The sequence below is a fragment of the Mytilus trossulus genome, chromosome 12, assembly GCF_036588685.1.
Source record: "Mytilus trossulus isolate FHL-02 chromosome 12, PNRI_Mtr1.1.1.hap1, whole genome shotgun sequence".
NCBI classification, from domain to species: domain Eukaryota; kingdom Metazoa; phylum Mollusca; class Bivalvia; order Mytilida; family Mytilidae; genus Mytilus; species Mytilus trossulus.
In genome coordinates this window covers 40,214,962-40,240,107 of record NC_086384.1, presented here as the reverse complement: position 1 = coordinate 40,240,107, position 25,146 = coordinate 40,214,962, and the positions used below count along the sequence as shown (strand labels likewise).

The 25,146-nt window shown below is 31.4% G+C and overlaps 1 protein-coding gene across 3 annotated transcripts in view; it reads left to right on the top strand.

Annotated features, from left to right (window-relative positions):
• The window catches only part of LOC134693365 (cholecystokinin receptor type A-like), a 67,434-nt gene extending 43,324 nt beyond the window's left edge, over positions 1-24,110 (top strand). For 2 of the 3 annotated variants that reach the window (XM_063554139.1, XM_063554140.1), the window contains exon 2: positions 21,792-24,110. In XM_063554139.1, the coding sequence (XP_063410209.1) occupies positions 21,846-23,054 (1,209 nt within the window). In that variant the 5' untranslated portion in view covers positions 21,792-21,845 and the 3' untranslated portion in view covers positions 23,055-24,110. Of the gene's footprint in view, positions 1-12,150; positions 12,247-21,791 lie in introns of those variants that run through there. The other variant, XM_063554141.1, reaches the window with a different exon arrangement.
• The last annotated feature ends 1,036 nt before the right edge of the window (positions 24,111-25,146 follow it).

Sequence of the window (25,146 nt, the reverse complement as noted above, 5' to 3'; positions counted from 1 at the left end):
TTTGATAGATTGCTCAAAAGAGTATGATTATATCAGCTTGGATTGGATATACATAGGATTTAAATATATATCGAGCCTCAAATCTATGTTCAGCTTCAAATTTGTGTTCTTTACTTGTATCTTTTTCTCATGACTCTAGTCTGTGTCCTTTTCTCATACCTGATCCTTTTACACCCGACCCGTGACTCGCTTTCTCATTCTTATGTTTCATGTATATCTGCCGAACCTTTCTATGAACATATCTTAACACATATTAACTTTTCAATGACTTTACATGTAACAGATGTCGACATGTTAAATTCAAACTGAAGGTTGTACTCGGGGTCGTAATGTTGTATTTGACAACACAAATTTCCTCGCAGTCGGTTTGACACTTCTGACGTCATTTTAAAAATAAGACAGTGTCTATAAATATAATTAGTTGAAGGACACGGCATTGAAAAAAATAAGGACACAACGAAGTCTATGACGCATTTATAGAGCAGGACACCGATTTGTGGAAACTTTTTTAAGGACACATATTTTAGACTCGACTGATATTTGAGGCTTACAGCTATATATATAAAGTCATACTGATAAACTGCAACTGACGAACTGTTATTAGTAACAGTGAGGAATTGAAACCATTATTATCTTTTAAACATCTATTAAATTTCTATATATTCTATTAAAGATATCAAACAAATTAAGTTGTTTTTAACCATGTTAACTGTACAGTAAAATTTTGGGATTTGATTATCATGGACTTTTCGTTTAGAATTTTTCCTCGGAATTCAGTATTTTTGTAATTTTACTTTTTAAGAGTTACTTTTAAACTTTTCATCTGATCTGGCTTACACTGTATAATTATTAAATCTTTTAAATAAAAGTTATCTTTATACTATATAATCATTGTACCTGGTGTTTTTGTTTTGTTTTTGTTTTGTTATTGTTTTTGTTTTTGTTTTTTGTTTTTTTGTTTTTTATTTGTTTTGTTTGTTTTTTGTTGTTGTTGTTGGGGGGGGGGGGGGGGTCTTCTTCTTTGTGTTATCAACGGGTTCCATTCACTTATTTAAGGTGGTATGGGAGTCTAAAATAAAAATGATAGAATTTGTTCATACTTTGTCAAAATGTAGTATCTATTGAAACATGTTCAAAAATATAAAAAAAAAATATAGGTCACCGTGCATTTTCTCAAGCTACAGGTTGTGACAAAATGACAAATTTTTTATGGATTATGCAGGAAAAAACAACATTTTGTGAATAGAAACTAAACAAAATGATAGAATTGTAAAATAAATTAGAAAAAGATTGCTTTCATACAATGCTTTTAGAATATCGAAAGAAAAGATAGGGTCACCGTACGTTTTTTCCGGCTAAAAGACAAAATAGGAAAATTTCATGAAGAGTCTTTCAGAAAATGCACTGTTTTAGAGTTACCTCCCCTTAAATTGCAAATTTGAAAATATTAAAAAAAACAACCAAATATAATGTACACTTGTAAAAATATTAATATTTATAAGTTATATTCTTATAAATTGGTTCTTTTAAATGAAAATATACATTAAAAATCTGCATTCCTGCATCAAATTTTGCTAACTTGATAGAAAATATGGACCTTAGATTCTCTGTTTTTTACAATCCAAGATGGCGAAAGACACTCATACCACCTTAAGAAGACTAAAAGCTATTTCCTTTTTATTCTGCATTAACATTTTGTTTGGATTTTACTATTGATATCGCAAATGACGTGTGTATCTCTTATTTTTACGGCATCGTTGTATGAAATATATACAAAAGTGGAATCTTGCATGTATACAGATTTTGATACTATAGAGTTATTTGTATACGCATAACATATTATTGCGATAAACCTTTGTATTAACAACTGTATACAGAAGGATACACAAAGGATATAAAAACTGTTGTCTGTTCTGTGATCGGTTGTTGTCTCTTTGACACATTCCCCATTTCTATTCTCAAGTTTAATACAATGTATAATTTTTGTATTGATTAAATAATTATTAAATATTTGTTTGAAAAATAGCGTGACTTACCAAACAACGGTTCTTACTTTTTGTCAAATATTTTCCATTCGATGTTCTCAAATTTTATCATTTAATTTACTATGTTTAATACTATGTCTTTCACGGCTCCAGATGCTCACTGAATGAAATCTCAATAGTAAAATTTTATGATAAATTAAGCTCGCAGGACTTATAAACGCTAGGTCAATATGATAAAACTAAAGAAAATTGTAGTGTTAAAAGCTTTTTTTCATCTTAGAAAAGAAACTAAAGCAAAATAGTAATTGCTTTTCATCAGGCGGGTACGAAATGTTTTAGAAGTAAATATTTGAAACAGGTGGTTAATATGTCTAAGCGCGCTAGTGTGAAGGAATTTGTCTACCATGTTACACAAGCGCATTTCAATTAAAATAGGTATCACCTTTTTTAACTAATGTAACTATTTTCTTTGAAATGTCATAGGGTACGTTCAGCAATGAAAGCGTTGAAGACAAAACATGTGTAATGTTTAAGAGCATAAATACAAAAGAATCAGAATTAAACAGTCAAACCCGATTTTTGTCAATTTTTACTTTAATAAATATTATCTGAACAAATCTATTTTGAAATTTTCACAAATAGTTAATATTAAAACTTCATAGCTCCTCTCATTCGTAGCGTACCTACTTTCATTTATATTTTACAAAAAGTATCGGCCATTGTAAGTGTTGCTGAAATTGGCCTTTTCATTCTGGATTTTCTGTTTCTCCTTTATTTGAATCGCTACAAGTCTTCTAACTTTTTGGCACAAGAGAATGACGTAAAAAGTCAAGAACATTTAGTCAAAGATAGAAAAGAAAAAAAAGGATTTTTAGCTAACTTTTTGTAATTGAGAATGTCTACTGTATACCAACAGCAATGATTTATTTACAGAAATTTCGCGAGAAGCAGAAAAAACCAACATAAATCGTTCTGAAAATACAAAAATCCCTCTTCTTGTTCGTGTTAATCTATACATCAGCACAGCTAGCAAACCACGTACATCAGTCAATCGTATTAATGGCGACAAACCGCGAAAAAAGTATCCCGAAAATAAATGTTTCAAAGAATATCAACCTTGTAACTTTTACACGAAAATATGCATAGAGTCCTTATTTTAGTTTGTGTATTTTGTAACCGTTTTAAGAAATAATGCATCCTTAGTAATTAATATTCTTCCAAAGCGCACATGTCAATGAGAATGATATGGATGTTAATTGTTTTATATGAATTATAAGTTACTGATGAGTCTTATGTAGACGAAACGCGCGTCTGGCGACCAATATTATCCTGGTACCTTTGATAACTATATACCACCGCATCGAATGTGAAACGATATTTCCCTTCTTTTAAAAAAGGGTTTCGTTTCTATATTGAAAACACGAGACTTTACCAAGAGTTTTGGATAATTAAGATGTAACTGTCAAAATTTGAATAAATATCGTATTGCACGAGGGTTGGTGATAGAATCTGTTTGCATGATGATTTTTAGATTTTATTTACAAAATTAATCCTAATGAATAGCCAATGGTCTGCAAAAATAAGTCTTCTTTCTTTGTGAAACCATAGACATGGTCGTGTTATTTTCGTGACGTCGCAACAGGAAATTCAGAGGTAAACAAGAACTGTTGACGTCAATCCAATGCTTAACTGAGATCAAACAAACTCCACTTTGTATAAATAAAAATAAATCAACAGTTCAGAAAAAAAAACCCAGTAAAAATAGTAACATTTTGTTATAACGTCACTCTTTTATCATGACGTTGTTTTATCCCTAGTATTAACGAACAAAACTATAAACTTAGATTCCGTAACTTAATGCGGAAAGTGTGATTTTCAAAATGGACCTGTAGATTTAAATTGAAAATAGTGATCTAAGTGGTGATCAATCGCTTAAACCTTATTGCACGCCTGTATCTTAATATTTGTTTTCTTCAATTTCTTCAATGAAAACCGCCATATAAAACGTAGGAATGAACAAATAACATGCTGTGTCGGAAACGATAAATGTGATTCTTGTTTTCACTCATTTCTCATTCCATTAAATAGGGACTTGCTGAGGATATAGTCATTAAAAAAAATTGCGTCAGTCTACCTAACTATTTGTTTTCTTCAATTTTTTCTGTGACAACCACCATATAAAGCGTAGGAAAGAACATATAACATGCTGTGTCGGAATCCATGTTTTCATTCATTTCTCATTCTAGTAATTAGAGGCTTAGTGTGAATATCATTAAATGATTCTAAAAAGTCTTTGACAAAAACATACCCACACATGTATAAAACCACAAACAGTTACACAGACGTTGGTGCGAGGTCTGAAGAACTTGAATGACAATTATACTCAGTGTTAAGAGAGAACAAACCACTTCAGGGTCTCAGAATTGTCAAGGCTAGATTTGATAGAATGTAATTATTTTGGCAATTAGAATAAACAAAAAAATGTCTCACACTATTGATTTGTCTTTAGTACATTGTAACTGGGCTAAAATATTATCCCTAATTTATTTGATTCATTGAGGTTACTTTTTTAACAGAATATCTATTTGTATCCATCTGATGAGTTAAGCCTTTTTCCATTTTGATAGTTCGCTCTTGTGTTGTAATGTTGAGCCATTGTCCAAGGTTAGGGGAGGTTGGAATCCCGCTAACATGTTTAACCCTGACACATTCTGTATGTATGTGTCTGTCCAAAGGCATGAGCCTGTAATTCAGTAGTTGTCGTTTGTCATTTGACACATTCTCAATTTGATGTGTTAAATATTTGTTTTTCGTTCAATTTTTGTACATAAATTAGGCCGATAGTTTTCTCGTTTGAATCGTTTTACATTTGTCATTTCGGGACCTTGTATAGCTAACTTTGCGGATTGCGAATTGCTCATTGTTGAAGGGGCTTCGGTGACCTATAGTTGTTAATTTATGTGTCATTTGGTCTCTTGTGGATAGTTGTCTCATTGGCAATTAAACCACATCTTCTTTTTTTTTTATATTTGATCAAAGTGTCAGCCGTTTAAATGATTCTCATGACAACGATGTCAACGAGAAATGGTGACCACAGATTGGCGCCATTTTTTGCAATCACTCCTGATAAGTTACATTCAGTACGTTCCTCAATTGAGTGACCGTTTTCATACAGTCAGGTTTTGCTAACAGTGGTTTTAATCAATCAATAAATGGCTCAAACAACTATCGTAAAAAAAATTGTAAATATCACGGGAGTGAATATCCTATCAATATCAGATTAGGCTTTTACAGACAAAAAGGCTATGTTGATAGTTTTGACACAAAAACTTATAAGTGCTAGACAAAATCTGGTGTTTATCGCATTATCAAGTTGCAACAATTTTACGTGAAAACAATCTGCTGAAGCAAAACAAGTATGACTGTTGTCAATTATAATTAAGATTTTTTTGCAGTTTTTTTGTTTTCATATATATGCAAATACATTGCAATGCAATGTCGAACTCAATATCAATTTATTTGGGTCTTGTTAATAATATTTCAATAGTATATGACGCACACCACATTGTTTGAAACGCTGCTCGGGTCAAGGTGCGTTGTGCTGAGATTACTTATTTGTCTTATAGTTAATTAAACATCTTATTTTTCTATTGTTGGCCAGCTTTCCAAACCTTCCATTTTTCAAGTTTCCTTTCAGAATGTCAGAGTTCTTAACCGATAATAACCCTGGTTGCACCATCAAATGTTTAATGCATAAAAAGTATCAGCAAGTCTTGGGACACAATTTAAATATCAAAGCAATGAGTATAGATTCAAATCAGAATTAGAAGATATGGTATGATTAACAATGAGACAATTATCCACTACAGTTAAAATAGAGCGATTTTGACAAATATAGGCAATTGTATGGCCTTCAATAACAAGAAAAACTCGAACAATATGGTCGGTTAATATAAAAAAGAATATATGGTATGATTACCAATGAGATAACTCTCCGTAAGAGACAAAATGAAACAGAAATTATCAACTATAGGTCACCATGCCGGGCCTTTATTAATGAGAAAAGCCCATAAAACGTAGTCAGCTATAAAAAGGTCCTAAAATGGCAAATATAAAATAATTCAAACGAGAAAAAACTAAGTAAGTTTAGATTAAGATTTTACCGAAGACGAACTCTGTGTCGATTGTTTTGACACGAAACCTTACAAGTGCCAGACAAAAACTGATGCTTAACACATTATCAAGTTGTAACAATTACACATATCAACAATGTGTTCAAGCAAAACAAGTATGTTGTCAACTATAATTTAGAATTTACTGCAGTTTCTTGTTTGCATTTACATTGCATTGTAATGTCTGACTTAATTTATTGGTACATGTTAATCGTGTTTCAATAGTGTATGACGGACGCCACATTGTTTTGAAGGTGATTGCTGGGGATAAATTAAGGAATGGTTAGAACGAGATATATCTTAACACGAGTTGTAAGCATGTTTTTTTTTTTGTTTTTTTTTTAAATTGTTGCAGTATCTTCTTAACACCATTAGTTGTTATACAACTAGCTAATTTTAACATACCGTTGAAGAATATATAGTCGGTTTTACTTAAATAGTTCAAAGGTCCATAACGAAGTTGAAAAAATAAACATTTTACACCGGGCATACGTTTAGGCAACAAAAGTTTACTGATGAACTCTCGGTGACAAACATAAACCGAGATAATCCAATGTACTCCAAAGAGAGCGAGATTGAGCTCATCGACCATTTAAGTGTCTTGCCATTGTTGCAAGACGATTTAACTTAGTCAAAATGTTACAAACGGAAATAGAACATAATCGATGAACAATGTGAATTGGAGGGTGAGAAAAAAAAGTAATGATGGAAAACAAATATACTATTTACACGAAATCGTGCATTATAAAAGTTTTTATTTGTAGAGGGTGTGATATTCTGCAATCAAGAGATATCTATTACTAAGTTTATAGATAAATTTGATATAAAAGTTTCTAATCAGAATTTGCTCGTTCTGTGTACCTTCCAAGCAAGCAGTAAAAGCTTGTATTAAAAGTAAAATACGAAACCATGTCGAGTCAAAAAGGCGACATTGAAGCAAATGGAACGCGTATTGAGAGTTTCTCGTTCCTCCTGAAAGATAAACGTAAGTTAGCAGTTGACTTTCTGATCTTTTCCGTGAAAAGATTCAATGAATATGACAAACGTGAGATGACAATTGTGCAGAAATAATGAGAACGACGTCACAGAAATTATAGAGAAAGCGCACAACGTCATAGAAATTTCGTGTGATTAATGGCATAATTGTTCGACCAAGATAATTGATTGTTTATATGCAGTTAACCACCTTGTTAAAACATTGAAAGTTTAGGTAAAGTTTTCGATTTCAATTCAGAGCATGTGGTGATTTTTTCTTTCATTCGATTCGAATTTAGGATATATTTTCTTTCTAAAAAAATCTGTTATTAAGAATTCGCAATTGATCGACAGATTCTCCACTTGAAACTGAACTACATAGAACATAAGTATGGCAAAATGTGAAGGCCAATACAAAAATAACTCAGTGTCAAAGTTAACAATAAAACGTTATAATTTTAATCTTTAGTCAGATTATGAAGTTTCAATTGAATATTTAAACCCCCTGTAGATCGGATCACTCCTAATGTGTTTATGTAACAAAGAAGTTTTAAATATCATTTCTAAATTCCTTCAGTGACAGATCTTACTGTGGTTGATATAAGAGCCGAAGAATTTTTTCTTCTATTTCTTGTGGATATATGTCATTCGTTGAATGGCTGATTGATAATGTAATTAGTGCTCTCTTTGTAAACTTTCAGTGCGAAATAGCTTCACCACAGTGAAGGATTATTATTAAAATCTTTGAAAAGCAAGAGAAATGTTGTTTTTACAAAATAAAGGGAAAATGTTAATACCATGAATACTTAGTCTACATTAAGTTTACTATAAAAAAAAAATTTAGACGACATACATGCATATGTTAAATAGAAACCGTTACTAAAACGCCACAATGAAACGAAAAATATCAATATGTATAGAATACACTACGGTGTTACATAATTATATAAAAAGGTATTAAAGAAATTTAAAAAGAAGTAAAAAGCGGTTAATTAACTAAAATGACGACGTTACCAGACAACATCATGGAGAGAAGAAACAAAATTTCATAATCATTGTTTTATTATTACACAGTACTAAAACACACAACGTACCAATAACTGAGAGCGTATATGTGACTAAGATCATGTGATCCAATTCTGCTCCGTCACCAGTTCGCACCTTACTACCACTGCCATTTGTATACGTATCGAATGAATACATGTATAGCTTCATGGAGATTCTTCTCGAGTCTTAAAATATCTTAATATCTTTAAAAAGGAATACTAAAGTCACCTCAACTCGTAATGTCGATAGTTTTTGGCAAATGAACGAAAAAAAAGGAAATAATATGAACGACACTACTAACTAAAACTAGATAGATACCGAAAGATAAATGTATGTTTCTTATTCTGATTTGAAACTGTTTTTGTTCCGAAAGCAAAAATGTATAAACATGACAAATGTTTTATCATAATGTACGTATCCCTTGAAAACTAAATGACTTTTTTTAAGTGTTTTTTTTAAATTTGCATCTATAAATAGTTTTGAAAAATATGACCTTTAATGAATTATTTGTCTTCTGTTATTTTATCAACAGTCGGTTCAGTTTTCATTTTAAAAAGTTCAAAACGGCATTTAATACCAGCACGTTTTCCCTCTGGGCAATCCAAATTAGAAACAAATGTTATGAATTCACAAAGCTGTAGTTCATAAAAGGAAATTAGAGCTCTCAATGGAATTGCATTGCTTTTTCTATTAATTAGTCAGAATTTCTAGAATATAAATTCTAAAACTGTCATAATTGTTATTTCAGAAAACTTCTTTACTTATTTATAATGTAAATGCCGCGTCAAATTTTCCGTTTGAAACTGACACAATGCATTTACTGTTTAATTGATTATGAATAATGAAGTACCGACAGTTATTATAAATACCATTTATAGAAATATTGCCTTGTAATGAGTTCCTAAAATAGATTGACCTTAATTCGGATTAGCCTAGTTTAACAATTACAGGGTTCGTCTATACCTTCGTATTTTCTTCTTATTGTTGCAAACTCTTTGCAAAGGTAACAATTTATAAAACAAAACAAAGCTGGGTTAAGGCCGGAACTTCGTCAACAGACGTCTTAAGTTAACTATGCTAATGTCAAACTGATTTTGAATTATTCAAACCTGGTACCAATATTGTAAATAAATGTAAAATTGTCAATTAAAAGTTTAAATATTCCATGATGACTAAAGGTTTTGCTAATTGTTGAAGGCTAAATGATGACCAAATAGTTGTAAACATCTCATCTGCCTTTTCCTCACGTGCTCTGTTGGACAGTTGTTGCATTGGCAAACATACCATATCGTTATTTTTTATGGATCTATTATAGAACATCGTGTGTTCAGCTTTGATCTTGAGCAGCTTACTAATTGTCAACAATTTGTAGTGCATGGCAAAGCGTATATTCTCTTTGTTGTATCTACTATATATAAAATATACTTATTTATTGTCTTGTCACTTTTGTATATCTTCTTATTTTGTTTACAACTTAATAATGATGATCAAACGCAATGCATGTTGAAGTGTATGGTATCTTTGTTATCAACCTAGCTACAGGTATCTTTATACTTATCTATTGGCTTGTTACTTTTGTTTAGTTTCCTATACATCTTACTTATGATTATTAAAGCATAATACATGTTGAAGTATTTATCACTTTTATCAACGATCTGCGTGTTTGCTGTGCATGTAAGTCATTTGCTTATCCTTTGATCTTATAGCAATGCAGATTATTTTGAAAGGATAATTGATGTTCAATTTGTGCCGAATTACTCACTAAAAAAAACTAAATATAAAGTTTGTGAGGTAAAGTCAATACATATATTCAGTCAAAATCAAAAATAGTCAGAACGACAATTCGTTTATGCATACAGATAAATCGGTATAAAACTACCTTTATAGGCTAGATATGCAAAACAAAATCCTGTATAAAAAAAGCATGAAAAACAGTCCGTTTAAACATGCCACTTCAAAATCCTCATAAAATTATCCTGGGCAGAGACAAATTCTTTTGCAATACCCTTAATTTAAAAAACAAATTATTATGCACACTGCAAACAAACATATTTTTATACATTAGTGTGGCAAAGGAATATAAATTAATGCATTGTATTCAAAACAATTTGGATATATTCAAATATGCATATTTTAAGTTCATGAAAAAAAGAAACTTTCATCTGCATCGCGGTACCATCATTACAAATCATCAAGTTATTTGATTCTGATTACGAAGACCTAATCCCAAGTAACTTTTCATGTAACTTTAATAATTACAACAAAATCTGCAGGTTTTTTATGGCATTACTTGACATTCAATTTTATATTGAAATCTTTTTATGTAATCGTTTGATACTTTTAATTTTTTATTAGTTAAGTTTTAAAAGTAAAAATCAAAAGCAATAAAAAAACGGAGACATGAATGATCTCAATGTTCCAAATGTTTTATCTCTAGTTTTCAAAGTATCAATATCGTATATGACCTAGGCCATCGGTCATAAAAAATTATCACCAAATCCAATATTTTTATTGATTAAGACCCACATTGGTGGCCTTGTGCTGTTGTCTGCTCTTTGGTTGGGTTACTGTCTCTTTGACACAATTCCTGTTTTCATTCTCAATTTTGAACATTGAAGCCATTGAGACTGCCTCCAGTGGTTGTGGTATTTGTGTTGCTCCGTTTTTTAGTATTTGATATAATGTTTTATTGACTTGTTTGTCGTACTATGGTCGTCTTTTAGGTTTTTTTTTATGACTGGCAAAATTTGCTCACATGAATTTCACATGAATTTCACATCAAAGTTGCATGAAAAATTTCACATGAGATTCACCTCAATCGAGCTTATACATGAAACTCACGTGAACATTTTTATGTGATTTTCACGTGAATTGAGATTTACATGAATCTGATGTGAAATTTTTCACATGAATTTCATGTGAAATTTACAACAAAAATTGATATTTTTCATGATTTTAATTAAATTTGAAAATTAAGATGTTATTTGAATTACTCTATTTTAAAAATTCATGTGAATTTCACATGAAAAAAAAATCGTGATTTTTATGTGAAATTCACATGAGTTTCACATGAGTATCACTTGAAACTCACAAAAACTGTTTTCCCGTATGAGCATGTTTGAGGTGAAATTGATGTGAATTTCACGTGAGATTCACATGAATTTAAATTCACGTGAAATTGATGTGAGTGAAATTTGCCTTTGTATATAATAGAAGATGTGGTCAGACTTCCAATGAGACAATTCTCAACAGAGAACCAAAATGACACCGAAATTAACAGCTATTATGTGTCCACTATTTTAAAATAAAAAACTCAACGCTTTATTGGAGTCTTTACTTATCTATGTCATAATTTCATATCCGGGTTATCATTAATACTAAAAACTAGTTCTCGATGTCACGAATATTCGTTCGGCCTTCAATAATGAACAAAGCCAATACCGCATATTCAGCTATACAAGTCCTAGAAATCACAAATGTAATTCAAACGACAAAACTCACGGACTAATTAATCATGTAAAAAATGTATCTGCGACTTATGAGTGTTGAATCTTCCCTTGATGTCTTTCACCCTTTTGAACCCATATACTGAAACACAATTGAATAAATTGTACTTTTTAAACATTTTTTATCTTTCTATCTCAACCTATCTGGAACTCTGGATAAAAGAAAAAACGTCTCGGTTAGAGTTTATAATTACTAATAAATTTCCGGACTTAAATTCAAAATAGGTCAGACATTTTGCGTGCAGTCAATCCTGTTCGTTTATGTCACTCGTCAGACAAATCAGTATTAGGAGTTTTGAATTCTCCTTTGACCTTTCCGTATCTTTTGTAAACCTGTGTCAAAGAATTTACAGCTTTAGTACATACAATTTGATATGTCTGTTAAACTTTCCAAAAATATATTCTCAAGTTTTCTAGACTATAATAGAATTTGAATAGTGTATATATAATTGTCTTGGATTGCAGATGCCGATGATGTGGGTAATTGTCCTCCAAGAGTCTGCAATATCAATGGTAAAATTACCAAAATTATCAATATGACCAAGACGATATTACAGTACAGTAAGTCTATTTACGGATTTTCTCATCTTTTCCGTATTGTTTTTATTTTATATATTGTGTCAATTGACTATGGCTACTGAGTGGGAACTAATACCAATCGAATTGAGAATTATCTCCGGTAATCAGCGGAAATTGCTGGTAACGCAATAACCAGCAACCTTTTGTAATTTTGATCAAGTTTAATGACTAAGTCACAAGTGAGCGACTGATGAGAACGAGATAAGAAACAATTTATTGTTAAAGCGGTCCACTTGATTGGCACTTCGATTGTAAATCATACAAATTTGATTTACTTAAGCCAGACGGGGTTTGTAAACGTCAATTAAACGTAATTGAAAACAACTTCGTCACATCGAGAACTAGTATTTAGTATTAATGATAACCCGGATGTGAAATTATGACATAAATAAGTAAAGACTCCAATAAAGCGTCGAGTTTGTTCTTTTAAAAAAGTGGACACATAATACTCTGTAACTCTTGATGACATAAATAACAAGGGGTACAATCAAAATCACGTGATGGATATACACACATCGGAAGTTACAGTCGAACTCGCCGCTTGAAAGGTTAGTAGTTTCATTTTATTGTTTATATCAATTAAATTTTGATTAATATGTTGGCACACCGAATGTCGGATAGTATGTAGTTTTAAAATAGACAATTGTTTTTGCTAGAAAGCGTGCAGTTATTGCAAACACTTCGACACAGTTCCAAATTTTCGACGAACTTTTGTGTCGAAGTGTTAGCATTAACTGCACGCTTTCCAGCAAGGATAATTGTGTATTTCAAAGCTAGAAAGTATCCGACATTCGGTGCACTACCTCATTTATTAAATTTTATTGATATAAACAAGTAAATACGACTACTTATCTTTCAAGCGGTCTGCTCGACTGTTACTTCCGGTGTGTGTATATCCATCACGTGATTTTGATTGTACCCCTTGAATAAGTAAAGACTCCAATAAAGCGTTGAGTTTGTTATTTAAAAAAAGTGGACACATAATACACTGTTACTCTTGCATAGCATATGTTATAGTATTTTCTTGTTCTCTGATACTCTGAAGTCGCTGTTTTTGAATACTATTGATGTAATTTAAGTTAGGCAACCATTTTAAATTAATTATATAATTTGTACGTTTCTCCTTCGCATTCCTCTTTCGGATTTTGTCTTATACGGATAAGGTTTTTGTTCTTTTTCAAATAGCTTAGCCTCGAGCATCACTGAAGATATATTTATTGTGTAAAATGACACAATTTATATATCAAAAAGATACAACAATCCGTCAAATAGATACAAGAGAATAAAAGGTGAAACTGTAGTATGTTCTACAAGCTCTTGGCCATAGGAATAAGAATACATATTTTACTAAGAACATACACAACATTGAAATTTGCCGTTAGAAAACTAAGAAAATATTTTAAAGTTTAGGGTCAAGTCTCCTCAATATGTTAATTCATAGATCGTTATTTATTTCTTTAAATTGCTTTACTTTTCATTGTATTTGCTCAATTTATAAAAATTGTGTATGCATTTTTTTTGTTTTGAAAATGGGATTTTGGGATGAGATTGTGTTAAAATATGAAATACTAAATTTTCTTTTACCCCCCCCCCCCCCCCCCCCCTTTTCTTGTCCCCGCGAGATTTTTCTGTGCTTCTTGTTTTTCAGTCACTTGATTAGTTTTAAATTACGCGTTTAAATGCTTTCATTGTTCATTTTCTCATCATTATTTCCCTATTTACCATGGCGTTGTCATATCTTCTCCAACATTCCCTATCGTTATATTTCGACTCTTTTTTATTCGAAATTTCAAGATTTTTTTCTTTCAAGAATGTGAACGTTTATACATTAAGCCAGTAATGATAGTCAATAACAGATCAACAGAGCTGGATTCAATTCTAATTTATTAAACATGCATTTTCGCATCGTTTTACATGTATAGTCGAACTTTTTAAGTTGCAATTTTTAAGAAACAATTAGGTGCAATGACCTCTCATTTTGCTAAAGACTTATCTACTATATATTATTACAAAACAAAGCTCTGATAAACTCATTCCTGCTACTACCAATACATTAATGCTCGAAGTTATCATTACATGGGATACTTTAATGCGCGAATTATCATTTTTAAACTTATTTTGAGATCTCAAATAACCACTTATGGATCATATTTACATAAAAACTGAAATTGATGCATTTCTGATTGTGAGTTATCAGATTAAATATCATCTATAGTGTAACATAGCTATGTTATAGTTTTGCCATACACTTCTCCTGCAAATAATTGATTGACAGGTCTTCTGTCATGTGACATATATGATATATCTATCTACCTTTTGCAATCGGTTAAAAATGTGTTAATATGTTAGTAGCTTACGAACCAATTTAGGTAATGAGGCATCTATTTGACTAGTTTTTGTGCTACGGAAACTGGCGTCTTTTAAAATATCAAAAGTTATAAAATGTACTAGATATACATTAATTTCTTTAACAATAAAATAATGTTGCTTTAAGATAACAGTATTTGTTAAAGCTTACTGAAGTATTGTCCGGCTGTCTATGTAGTATGAGTATTAATGAGACAACAAACCTACTGCTAGAGACCATATGAAGTTGATGTACGAAACTGAGCCACCGTGAGGCCGTCGACAATAAGCAAAACCCAGACTGTATAGTTAGTTCTACAAAAGGCTTAGATATGCAAACTTAATAATACAATAAAAACAATAAAAACCAACGGCCTGATTTATAGATATAAGAAGATGTGCTTCCCTATGAGTGTCAATGAAACAACTCTCCATCAAAGTCACAATTTGTGAAAGTAATTATATGAACCATTACAGGTCTAAGTACGGTCTTCAACACGGAGCCTTTACAACTGATCATTTCAATAAGGACACGTGGTAACAAGATTGTGCGATACCTTTTATATTGTGTACCTTTGACTATTCGTTTTATCTTTATATCTGATTTTTTCTTATTTCATTTCAAACAAACATTGTCATGTATTTTTTTCCCTCAAATTTCGTAGGTGGTACCCACCACTTTCACTAAAACTAACTTGGCTCTTTAAATTTTTGTAAAATTTTGTCAAAGTATTTACTTTGACCCTTAAACAAAAATATTAAAATTTAATTTTTTTTTAACCAACCGTTTTGTCAGAAAAATTACACTGGTTATATAGCACTTTGACAAAAAAAACAATTTTGATCATTGAGAAGCTTAATATTCCTTTTACAACACAACGTAATTAAAAGTTTAGCTGACTTTACAGAGTTATCTCCCTGTAGTGTTGGGTACCACCTTAAAGACCAAACATAGTTACCCCCTGTTACATCCAAGAACTGACGTGAGAAGTACTTTCATGTGAATCAGTTCTGGTACATTTATCTTATATGCATTGTTACCAGAACTTATTTTAATGACAGGTATTCAATTATTCCTGTTTGCTGAATATTTCTTCGAGATATGTGGTCTAGTTTTGAACTGTATAATTAACTATACATCGATTTGAACTGGACTGTCAAAGAATACTGTTTCTAAGAAACCAGAAAAGAAACGTATTTCCTTTAATCTGCATAATCCAATTTATATTGTGAGTCTAATGGAATTATATTGTGCTTACGTCTGTGGAAAAACAAATGTCGTGTAGATTATAGAAGAAAATTTCACTCAAAAGAACTACAATGTGCAAACAAGGAAGTCCGAAGATTCTTGCATAATTTGATAATAAAAAATGCCTTTCAAATCAAATTATATAATTCCTTAGGAATGAACACAATCGGTAGAACTGTTGTGCTGCAAACAGATGTAAACAAGATTTAAGTTTGATATTTCAAATTGTAAGCTTTTTCCTTAAAGATATCAAAAACTTTTATTTTTAACTTGATTAGATATACTAAGTGCATCTTATTTTCAATCATGGCTAAAAAGACTTTTTAGCATAAATTTGTCATATTGTCAGCTTAAATAAGTTTAGAGAATTTTAAAGGTTAAACTTAATTTATTAACTTGAATTAATAGAAGTTCCAAATTGCTGAAATATTATGAAATATTGTTTTAACGGGAACACATATTTGTGTAACAGAATTTATTTTTAACGGATTAAAGAGTAAATGATATAATTAACCAATAGCAACACATTTAATGACATTTTTGACAACTAAGTTTCAATGGGAACTGTTGATAGGCGTAACAAATCTAAGTTGACCGAGGTTACCTGACTTTGGTAAAGAACGGATTTAATTTAAATACATGTAACTAGTTTCGTCTTCTCTGTAAATATTCAATATGCCTTTACTAGTATGTTACATACATACACATACATGTATTCATGGATCTACAATCTGTCGATACCTGTAACTTAGCATTGCACAAGGTCATGTTTTTCTCTGGCTGTTTATGACGTCTTTACACTAAATCCATTGGTATTGGATGTGTACGGATTGATCATAGTTTAGTCTTAGATACATGATTTTTTATTGGTTTTTAGTGGCTTTGAACTAGCTGTCAGATAACTGCGAGTACTCTCAGATCTGTTCATAGTTTCTTTTTGTGTCGAGATGTATAAGTACCCGGCCACGTCCACTTGTATTTTTGTCCATCTGATGAGTTAAGCCTTTTTCAACTAATTTTTATAGTTCGTTCTTATGTTGTACTGTTATACCACTGTCTCAGGTTAGTGGGAGGGTTGGGATCCCGCTAACATGTTTGACCCGGCCACATTATAATTATTTATGTATGTGCCTGTCCCAAGTCAGGAGCCTGTAAATCAAGTGGTTGTTGTTTGTTTATGCGTTACATATTTGTTTTCGTTCATTTATTTTTACATAAATAATGCCATTAGTTTTCTCTTCCATTGTTTTACATTGTCCTATCGGGTTTATTTTATTGCTGACTATGCGGTATGGGCTTTGCTCATTGTTGAAGGCCTTACGGTGACCTATAGTTGTTAACGGTTGTTGCATTTTGGTCTTTTGTGGATAGATGTCTCATTGGCAATTATACCACATCTTCTTTTTTATTCTTTGAAAACTCTGTTGGAAAAAGTAATATAACAAACAAAACAAAAAACGAACTCCGAGGTTAACTCAAAACGGAAAGTCCCTTATCAAATGGCAAATTCAAAAGCTCAATCACATCAAACATATAAATAACAACTGCAATATTTCTGACTTGATATAGGCATTTTCTTTGTGTAGACAATGGTGGATTTAACTGGTTGCATAGCTAGCTAAACATCTCGCTTGTATGACATTCACATAAAAATCATTATATTGACATCGATGTGTGAAGAAGACAAAAAAAGGGCAAATTCAGGACGGGAAACAGACTTGATTGAACGAGGTTCACGTGTGCACACATCCTTTCTATAGGTTATCTAGAATATATGGCGTAAAACAAAAACAACCACGAATGATATATGTACGAGCATAGCCAAATATGGGATGGAAACCAGACAAAATAAAACTAGATTCACGCGTGCGCAAGCCCTCTCCTTTGGTTATTTAGACTGTAATGACGTAGATTAAAAATACAAACCATTAATGATACAACGATACATGTACTTACAAAAGTCCGCGCGAACAATTGATCCTTCCTTTGAATTCGCAAGTCTATATAGAAATCTTTATTTGGCTTTTACCTCAGGGTTGTCATAAGTTTTATGCATCTTTATTATTCTTTTATTATACATTGAAGACATAAATCGATTTTTTCAGGAATTTACTTTAAAAAAAGTCATCTAATTAGTTTTTGAAGGAAGAATTTTATTACAAAATTCATGAATAAAAACGGAAATAAACATTATAAAGGCCCAACTCTTGAGCTAACTCTTATATTATTATACTCCTCTACCCACATGTATTCAGTATGAATAGAACCTGCTGCTTAAAAGTGCAAGCGTGCAGCCTAATGATGTCAGTTTGATCAAACTATAAAATATGATTGTATGTCACACAGAAATTATTTTGAAATAAAACAAACAATATTTCCTTTCACTTGAATTGGCTGTACAAATTAACGGAATATAAAACACAACAGTTTTTAAAAGAAAACGCATGCAAATATCCGATAAAAGAGTTTCAAAACATATAAAATGCCAGAAATATCGCCACATTATTAGGAATTGATAAATGATTTGTTTTCCCCGATTGTTTTAAGTGAATACTTTTTTTATTACCTCCGATAAGTCAGTACTTAAAACATATTTAGATGTAGCAATACATAATTTAGTTCCATTAATAGTACATGCAATTCATTGTAGTAAAAATATACAAGATTCTCTTTGGTTCGTTTTTTGCTTTATTTCATGCTGTGTTCTTAGTTATTTGTCTGAGAGTTTTTATATCGGTAGGTATTTGTAGCGATTCCTTTGATTTTCGTTAATGTATTTATCAAAGGCAAATTTATACTGCTTGTATCGACAAAAGGGCAAATGTTAACGAAGAAACCATAAGAAGTCCTTCTAGATACGTTTATAAATAAGCCGTGGTCAAACAAAATACCAGTTAAAAGTATTTATCTGAAGGATACCAAATTCTAATCTCTGAGGTTTACGACACGATCTAGTTTCATGACAACCTATTAACTAATACCTAAAGGCTAAACAATCGTAAAACACTAATACAGACAGGGAATTAATCGAATACACCTTGATCTTTTGCATGACTTAAAACATGACTAATTAATTTGTTTTGTTAAAGGCATTATAAATCTAAGCTTTAGAGACTAATATAAATGCCACCAAATGAGAAAATAGCTTATTTTATTTTTAAAAATGTAAATGAATCAGAAAAATACCATTGTAAAACGTAGGATTTTCTATCACCTTATAAAAAAAAAAAAAAAAATTGTTGTGTAAAAATGCCACCAAATGAGAAAATAGCTTATTTTATTTTAAAAAATGTGAATGAATCAGAAAAATACCATTGTAAAATGTAGGATTTTCTATCACCTTATAAAAAAAAAGATTTTGTAAAAAACTATGAAATAGAAGAATGGAATTTCAAAGAAAGCAACTGTAAAGTAATTAGTTTGGTGATTTAGATTCGACCTCTTACACTCAAGCGACACAAGCTGTATATATTATACTATCAAGTACTATGAAGCAACTCCATGAATAGTGCGAAAACATGATCATTTGCATGGCCGAACTTATTCAACTTGTTTACAGAATCTTGATACATTAAAGGAGAAAAATGTAAATTAGCAAATCAAATTGATTCAGAATATTAAAAAAATATATATATATCCCATTTCAAGTCATTACAAGACGTATTGACTATAAACTTTACATAAAATAGTCTCTTAAGCCAAGAAATAAAAACATGAAGAACAAATCCTAATCATATTTGTCTTTTAAATGTCATTTAATTTGAAATACGTGTGACGCTGGTTAATTCGAATATTAATTCTATGTTATATTTATATTTATAAAAAAATACAATAAAAAGTTTAAAGTCTCAGATTAACACGTAAATCTGATTCAACAAAATCTTATATAAACGCTAAAACGCCTTAATTTAGGATCATTTATTGTTCACTTGGATGTTTTCGCGGATAAGTTTGATTTGGTTTATCGTCTGATTGTAAAAAAAAAATCAAAATTTACAACTTTACGACCATACTTGTACATGTAAACATTAACAGCGCATGACTGTCATGTATTCTCTAAGGGAGATAAGTTGTCCATTGTGATTAGAGATTACAATTCTTAACATGGAATCAAACACCAAGCCTACAATTAATTTGGCTTGCTTAGTTTTCAAAAATTTGACAAAATATCAACTTCGATCCTTTGAAAAAAAATCAAAAAAAAACATCAACCATATTACACTTTATCGGACAAAATATCGTTTGCTATATAGCAGTTTGACAAACACTGTTTTCCTTATCAATAGAATTTGATTAGAACGTTCAGCTAATTTTAAAAGAGTTACATGTACCACCTTGTGGTGTTATGTACAATAAGAAAGTTCGTTTTCCTAGTATTACATGTATTTAAAAGACAAATCTAACGACTTTTATAATAAACTATATTACACATGTACATGTTTATGGCAATGATTTAACTCATTGTTAAAAAAGATGGACGAAAGATACCAGAGGGACAGTCAAATTCATAAATCGAAAATTAACTGACAACGCCATGGCTAAAAATGAAAAATACAAACAGACAAACACTATAGTACACATGACACAACATATTAAACTAAAGATTGCATGAGCAACACGAACCCCACCAAAAACTAGGGGGGATATCAGGTGCTCCGGAACGGTAAGCAGATTCTGATCCACATGTGGCACCCGTCGTGTTGCTTATGAGATAACACATCTAGTAAATAGTCTAATTCGGTAGGTCACATTTATGAAAGGGAAGGGGATTGTAGTTATGACGTAAGGAACATGTCCATCTCATTGGCAATCATACTACATCGCTTTATTTTTATACACAAAATTATTTATCAGAACATATATAAATATTATGAAATCATTATGACTTGACACTATATGATATTCTTCGTATGTGGTTAGTATACAAGAAACATAAGTTTTCTTAATTACGTTGACGTAAATAAAAGAAAACTAAGAAATTTTGTTTTAATACTATATTTTAGGACTTAACCATGTGTCTGTCAGGTTAGGGATTCGGTCCAAGTACATGTACCTATAATATGCCTTTTTGTGCTTCTCTGTTAAATATTTGTTTGTTTTATAGTGATTAAGATAATTATAACACAATGTCAACTGCTGTAAACCTATTTTTTACACTATTATGTCTGTTTGTTTTGTTCACGCATCGTTGTCGATATAATGGAATTTGATGCGACTGTCATACAAGTGAGAGGTTTAGCTACCTATAAAACAAGATTTATTTCCTCATTTTCTATATAAGAACATTCCTGTACCAAGTCAGGTAAATGACAGTTGTTATCCTTTCGTTTTATGTGTTTCAGCTTTGTGTTTGGTCATTTGATTAGTTCATTTTTTTTGTGATTTTACTTTTGAATAAATTTAAATTATCAACAAGAAAATGTACAAATAACCAATCAAATAATATTTTATTACAAGCGAACAAAGGAGAGAAATGTATTATATAGATATAGGAAGATGTGGTGTGAGTGCCAATGAAACAACTCTCCATCCAAACAACATTTTAAAAAAGTAAACCATTATAGGTCAATGCACGGCCTTCAACACGGAGCCTTGGCTCTCACCAAACAACAAGCTATAATAAAGGACCCCAAAATTACTAAGGTAAAACCATTCAAACTGGAAAACCAACGGTCTAATCTATATAAAAAAAACGAGAAACGAAAAACACGTATAAATTACATCAGCAATCGACAACTACAGATTCCTGACTTAGGACAGGTGCAAACATTTGCAGCGGGATATAGTCTATATTGATCCCGGCACCAAGTAAACAATCTATCAAATAATTTATACAGCCTTGATCTAAAACAGATTTGTATTAATTTACAATTAGTTCGTCATGTTTAATATAAAACTGACAGTTTGTCAATGTCTCATCTTTCTATTTTAGGTATTGTGTAGTTCTAAACTTGTTACATTTGCGAAGAATTGCTATTCAGAAGAGATGGAAGGAGAGGAGCCGAAAGAAAATGAAACAGACATCCAAATTGCAATCGGAATCATGTGCGCGTTTTCTGTAATTGGAGTTATTGGAAACGGTTTAGTTCTTTATGGATTTACACGTGCTAGGTCAAAGTACACATCCACCATTTTTATTCTTACGCTCGCCGGGACGGATTTTACAACATGTCTGATAACAATTCCCGCTACAGTTGCAATGGAATTGAATAAATTTGAAATGGAACATGATATTCTGTGCAAAATATTTCATTTCTTGACAACGAGTACTATTTCATTTTCAGCTCTCACAATGGTAATGATAGCTATTGACAGGTATTTCTGCATTTGTCGGCCATTTATGAGAGTTATGACAGTATCACGTGCAGGCGTTCTTATTTGCATGTCCGTAATCATTGCCTTTGTTATTGGAATATTTTCATGCCTAAGTTATGGAGTTTATAACTATCCTACGAATAATTTGACATCTTTGCTCAACGAAACATCAACAATTGATCCGAATCTGTCTCCCGGAGAAATAAAAAACAACTTAGTGAAAGCTCATAATATGTACAAAAATGAATCTGGGTTACACAACAATACCGAAAAGCCACCAGAAATTGCATATGGTCAATGCTATTTTAACCATTTAACATTTGGAATCAAAGGCGCACAAACATTTAAAACAATTCATTCGGCATTTTACGCTGTCTGTGTCATTGCTGTTACCTTCATTTATTGCATAATTTATGGCTTCATTTTAAAACGACGCAGGCGACGGTTACGCAATGAATCATTTCCGTGTTGCACTTTCAAACAGAGTCCTATTGGAGAAAACGACAATACCGAAATAGTTTACCTTGGAAATGACGCTACAACACAAACAGAAGACATTAATCTTAACGAATCGTCATGTTCCGGAAAATTTAAAAATGGATTTACCGATCGTACGAAAGGTGTATTACACAGTAAACTAGAGAAGATCCGAATGAATAATATTAAAACAGCATTGATGCTTTCCATAGTGGCGGTTATTTTTATAATTGTATTTTTACCTGCATGGTTGATGATGCATAATCTCATTGATTTTAATGTGACAATATTTTATTTATATTTTACGTACAACGTCAGCAATCCGTTTGTGTATGCTTTCATGAATCCTGACTTTCGGAAGCAGATGATTGACATATTTAAAACATGGCGGAAAGTACCCTGAGGAAGACATATTTTGTAATGATTATCATATACTGAATCTGAATATAGACAATCTAAATATACCTGACTGGAGCACTCACAACTACGACATCTAATTAATACTTTTAAATTAAATGTTAAATGTACCCTTTTGTTCATGCAAAGAACAACACTAAAATGAATTCCATGTGAATATACCGTCCAGCAAAAAACTTCAATGTGTAAACAAAGTCACATTATTGAAATAGTGCACTAACTTTTGAAATACCGAAAAGCCAATTGTTCACTCGATAACGACCGAGTTCTTACGATTATTTTTTCGTTAAAAAAGAATATCAAGCAAGTATTATCATTACTCAGCGTTAAAACATTAAATTCATTATATTTAGTTATAGCATTACAAGTAAACTTAATTTAGCAGTTTAATAGCTCTGAACAAATTAAACGAGAGCAACAAGTTGTACGAAATGTGTTCGATCTAAACAATCTGATAGATTTAAGAAAAAGAAAAAAAGTATTTCTTACTGTGAGTACTAATAGAAGGATATCCCATACTGAAAAAGGCAAACCGACAGATCTTCTTCAATTGGGGGTTGACTAATCGAGCTTTATTTAAATTTTACATTTTTACACTTACAAATACCACATTTGTACCCCCAAAATTACAAATTCAATTAATAAAAAAGACATGTAAAGAATATTATCTTTGATTTGGTCCAGTGTGTTCACTTTTATGAGCTTTAGTTTTGACCACTATGTGGCTAATTTAATGTTTCTTAAATGAAAAAAATCGAGGCAAGAATAAATTGATCAAGTAACATGTAAAAACTGTTTGAAGAATGCATTGACCTTACCTTTTTATATTGTAACTCTAAAGAGACCAAATGGGATCAAGCTTGAAAAGGAATGCTTTGTGTTGCGTTACTATTGACACTCAGTGTATTATATTTTAATAAACAATGAATGGAATTGCTTATTTATTTCAGTTCACTTCAGGTACTTGAACTTACTTAATCATTATTTGCCTATACGGTAATGGCTCTCGTCATGTGAATGTGTTCCTAAAGCTGTAATTCAGTGTCTGTAATTACTCATTTGCTTTCAAAATAAATACGTTACCATACCTGATTGTTTGGTCTTACAATAGCAACCATAAAAAGATCAAAGACAAACTTCCCGTTTGCCGAGATTTACAGAATTGTACACATCAATTTTCTAAACGATATACTTTTTCATTTTACCAAATTTTGACTCCTGATTATACAATTTATCGAGAGGTTACCTTTTCTGAGGCTGGACATTCTGTTGACTGTTGCTTATACAATTTATCGAGAGGTTACATTTTCTGCGGTTAGACATTCTGTTGACTGTTGCTTATACAATTTATCGAGAGGTTACCTTTTCTGAGGTTAGACATTCTTTTGACTGCTGGTCCGAGAACACAATTAATTCGTAGTGCATTTCTTTTAGAACATAAATGAAAATAAAAAAAATCCCACCTGCACTTTCTCAAAGAAAGTTTTACAGTGTGTTGTACTACTTTTGGGACAAATTATATCAAAATTATAGAAAACTTCATCGCGTCTAACTCAAAATATGGACAATTTTATGTTTAGGGCGTCTTGAAATCTTTTGACAGCTTCCGAAGTGCTCATTTTCAACCTTTTTCAGCTGGACCAAATCACTACTTTCCTTTAAAATTCTGGACCCAAATTTTTTTACAGTGTAATTTTATCCCCCTACTTGCAATTTGAGGCATTAAACATGGAGAAATAAATTTGGAAGAGGTATAAAAATTAATAGCAAGTAACCCACTGTCAACACTAGGGACTATATTTGTGAACAACGAAAATCAAGGGACGACAATGGTGGTCTCGGACCTAATAGCTTATACAATTTATCGAGACGTTATCTTTTCTGAGGTGAGACATTCTGTTGACTGCTGCTTATACAATTTATCGAGAGGTTACCTTTTCTGAGGTTAGACAGTCTGTTGACTGCTGCTTATACAATTTATCGAGAGGTTACATTTTCTGAGGTTAGACATTCTGTCGACTCCTGATTATACAATTTATCGAGAGGTTTCCTTTTCTGAGGTTAGACATTCTGTCGAC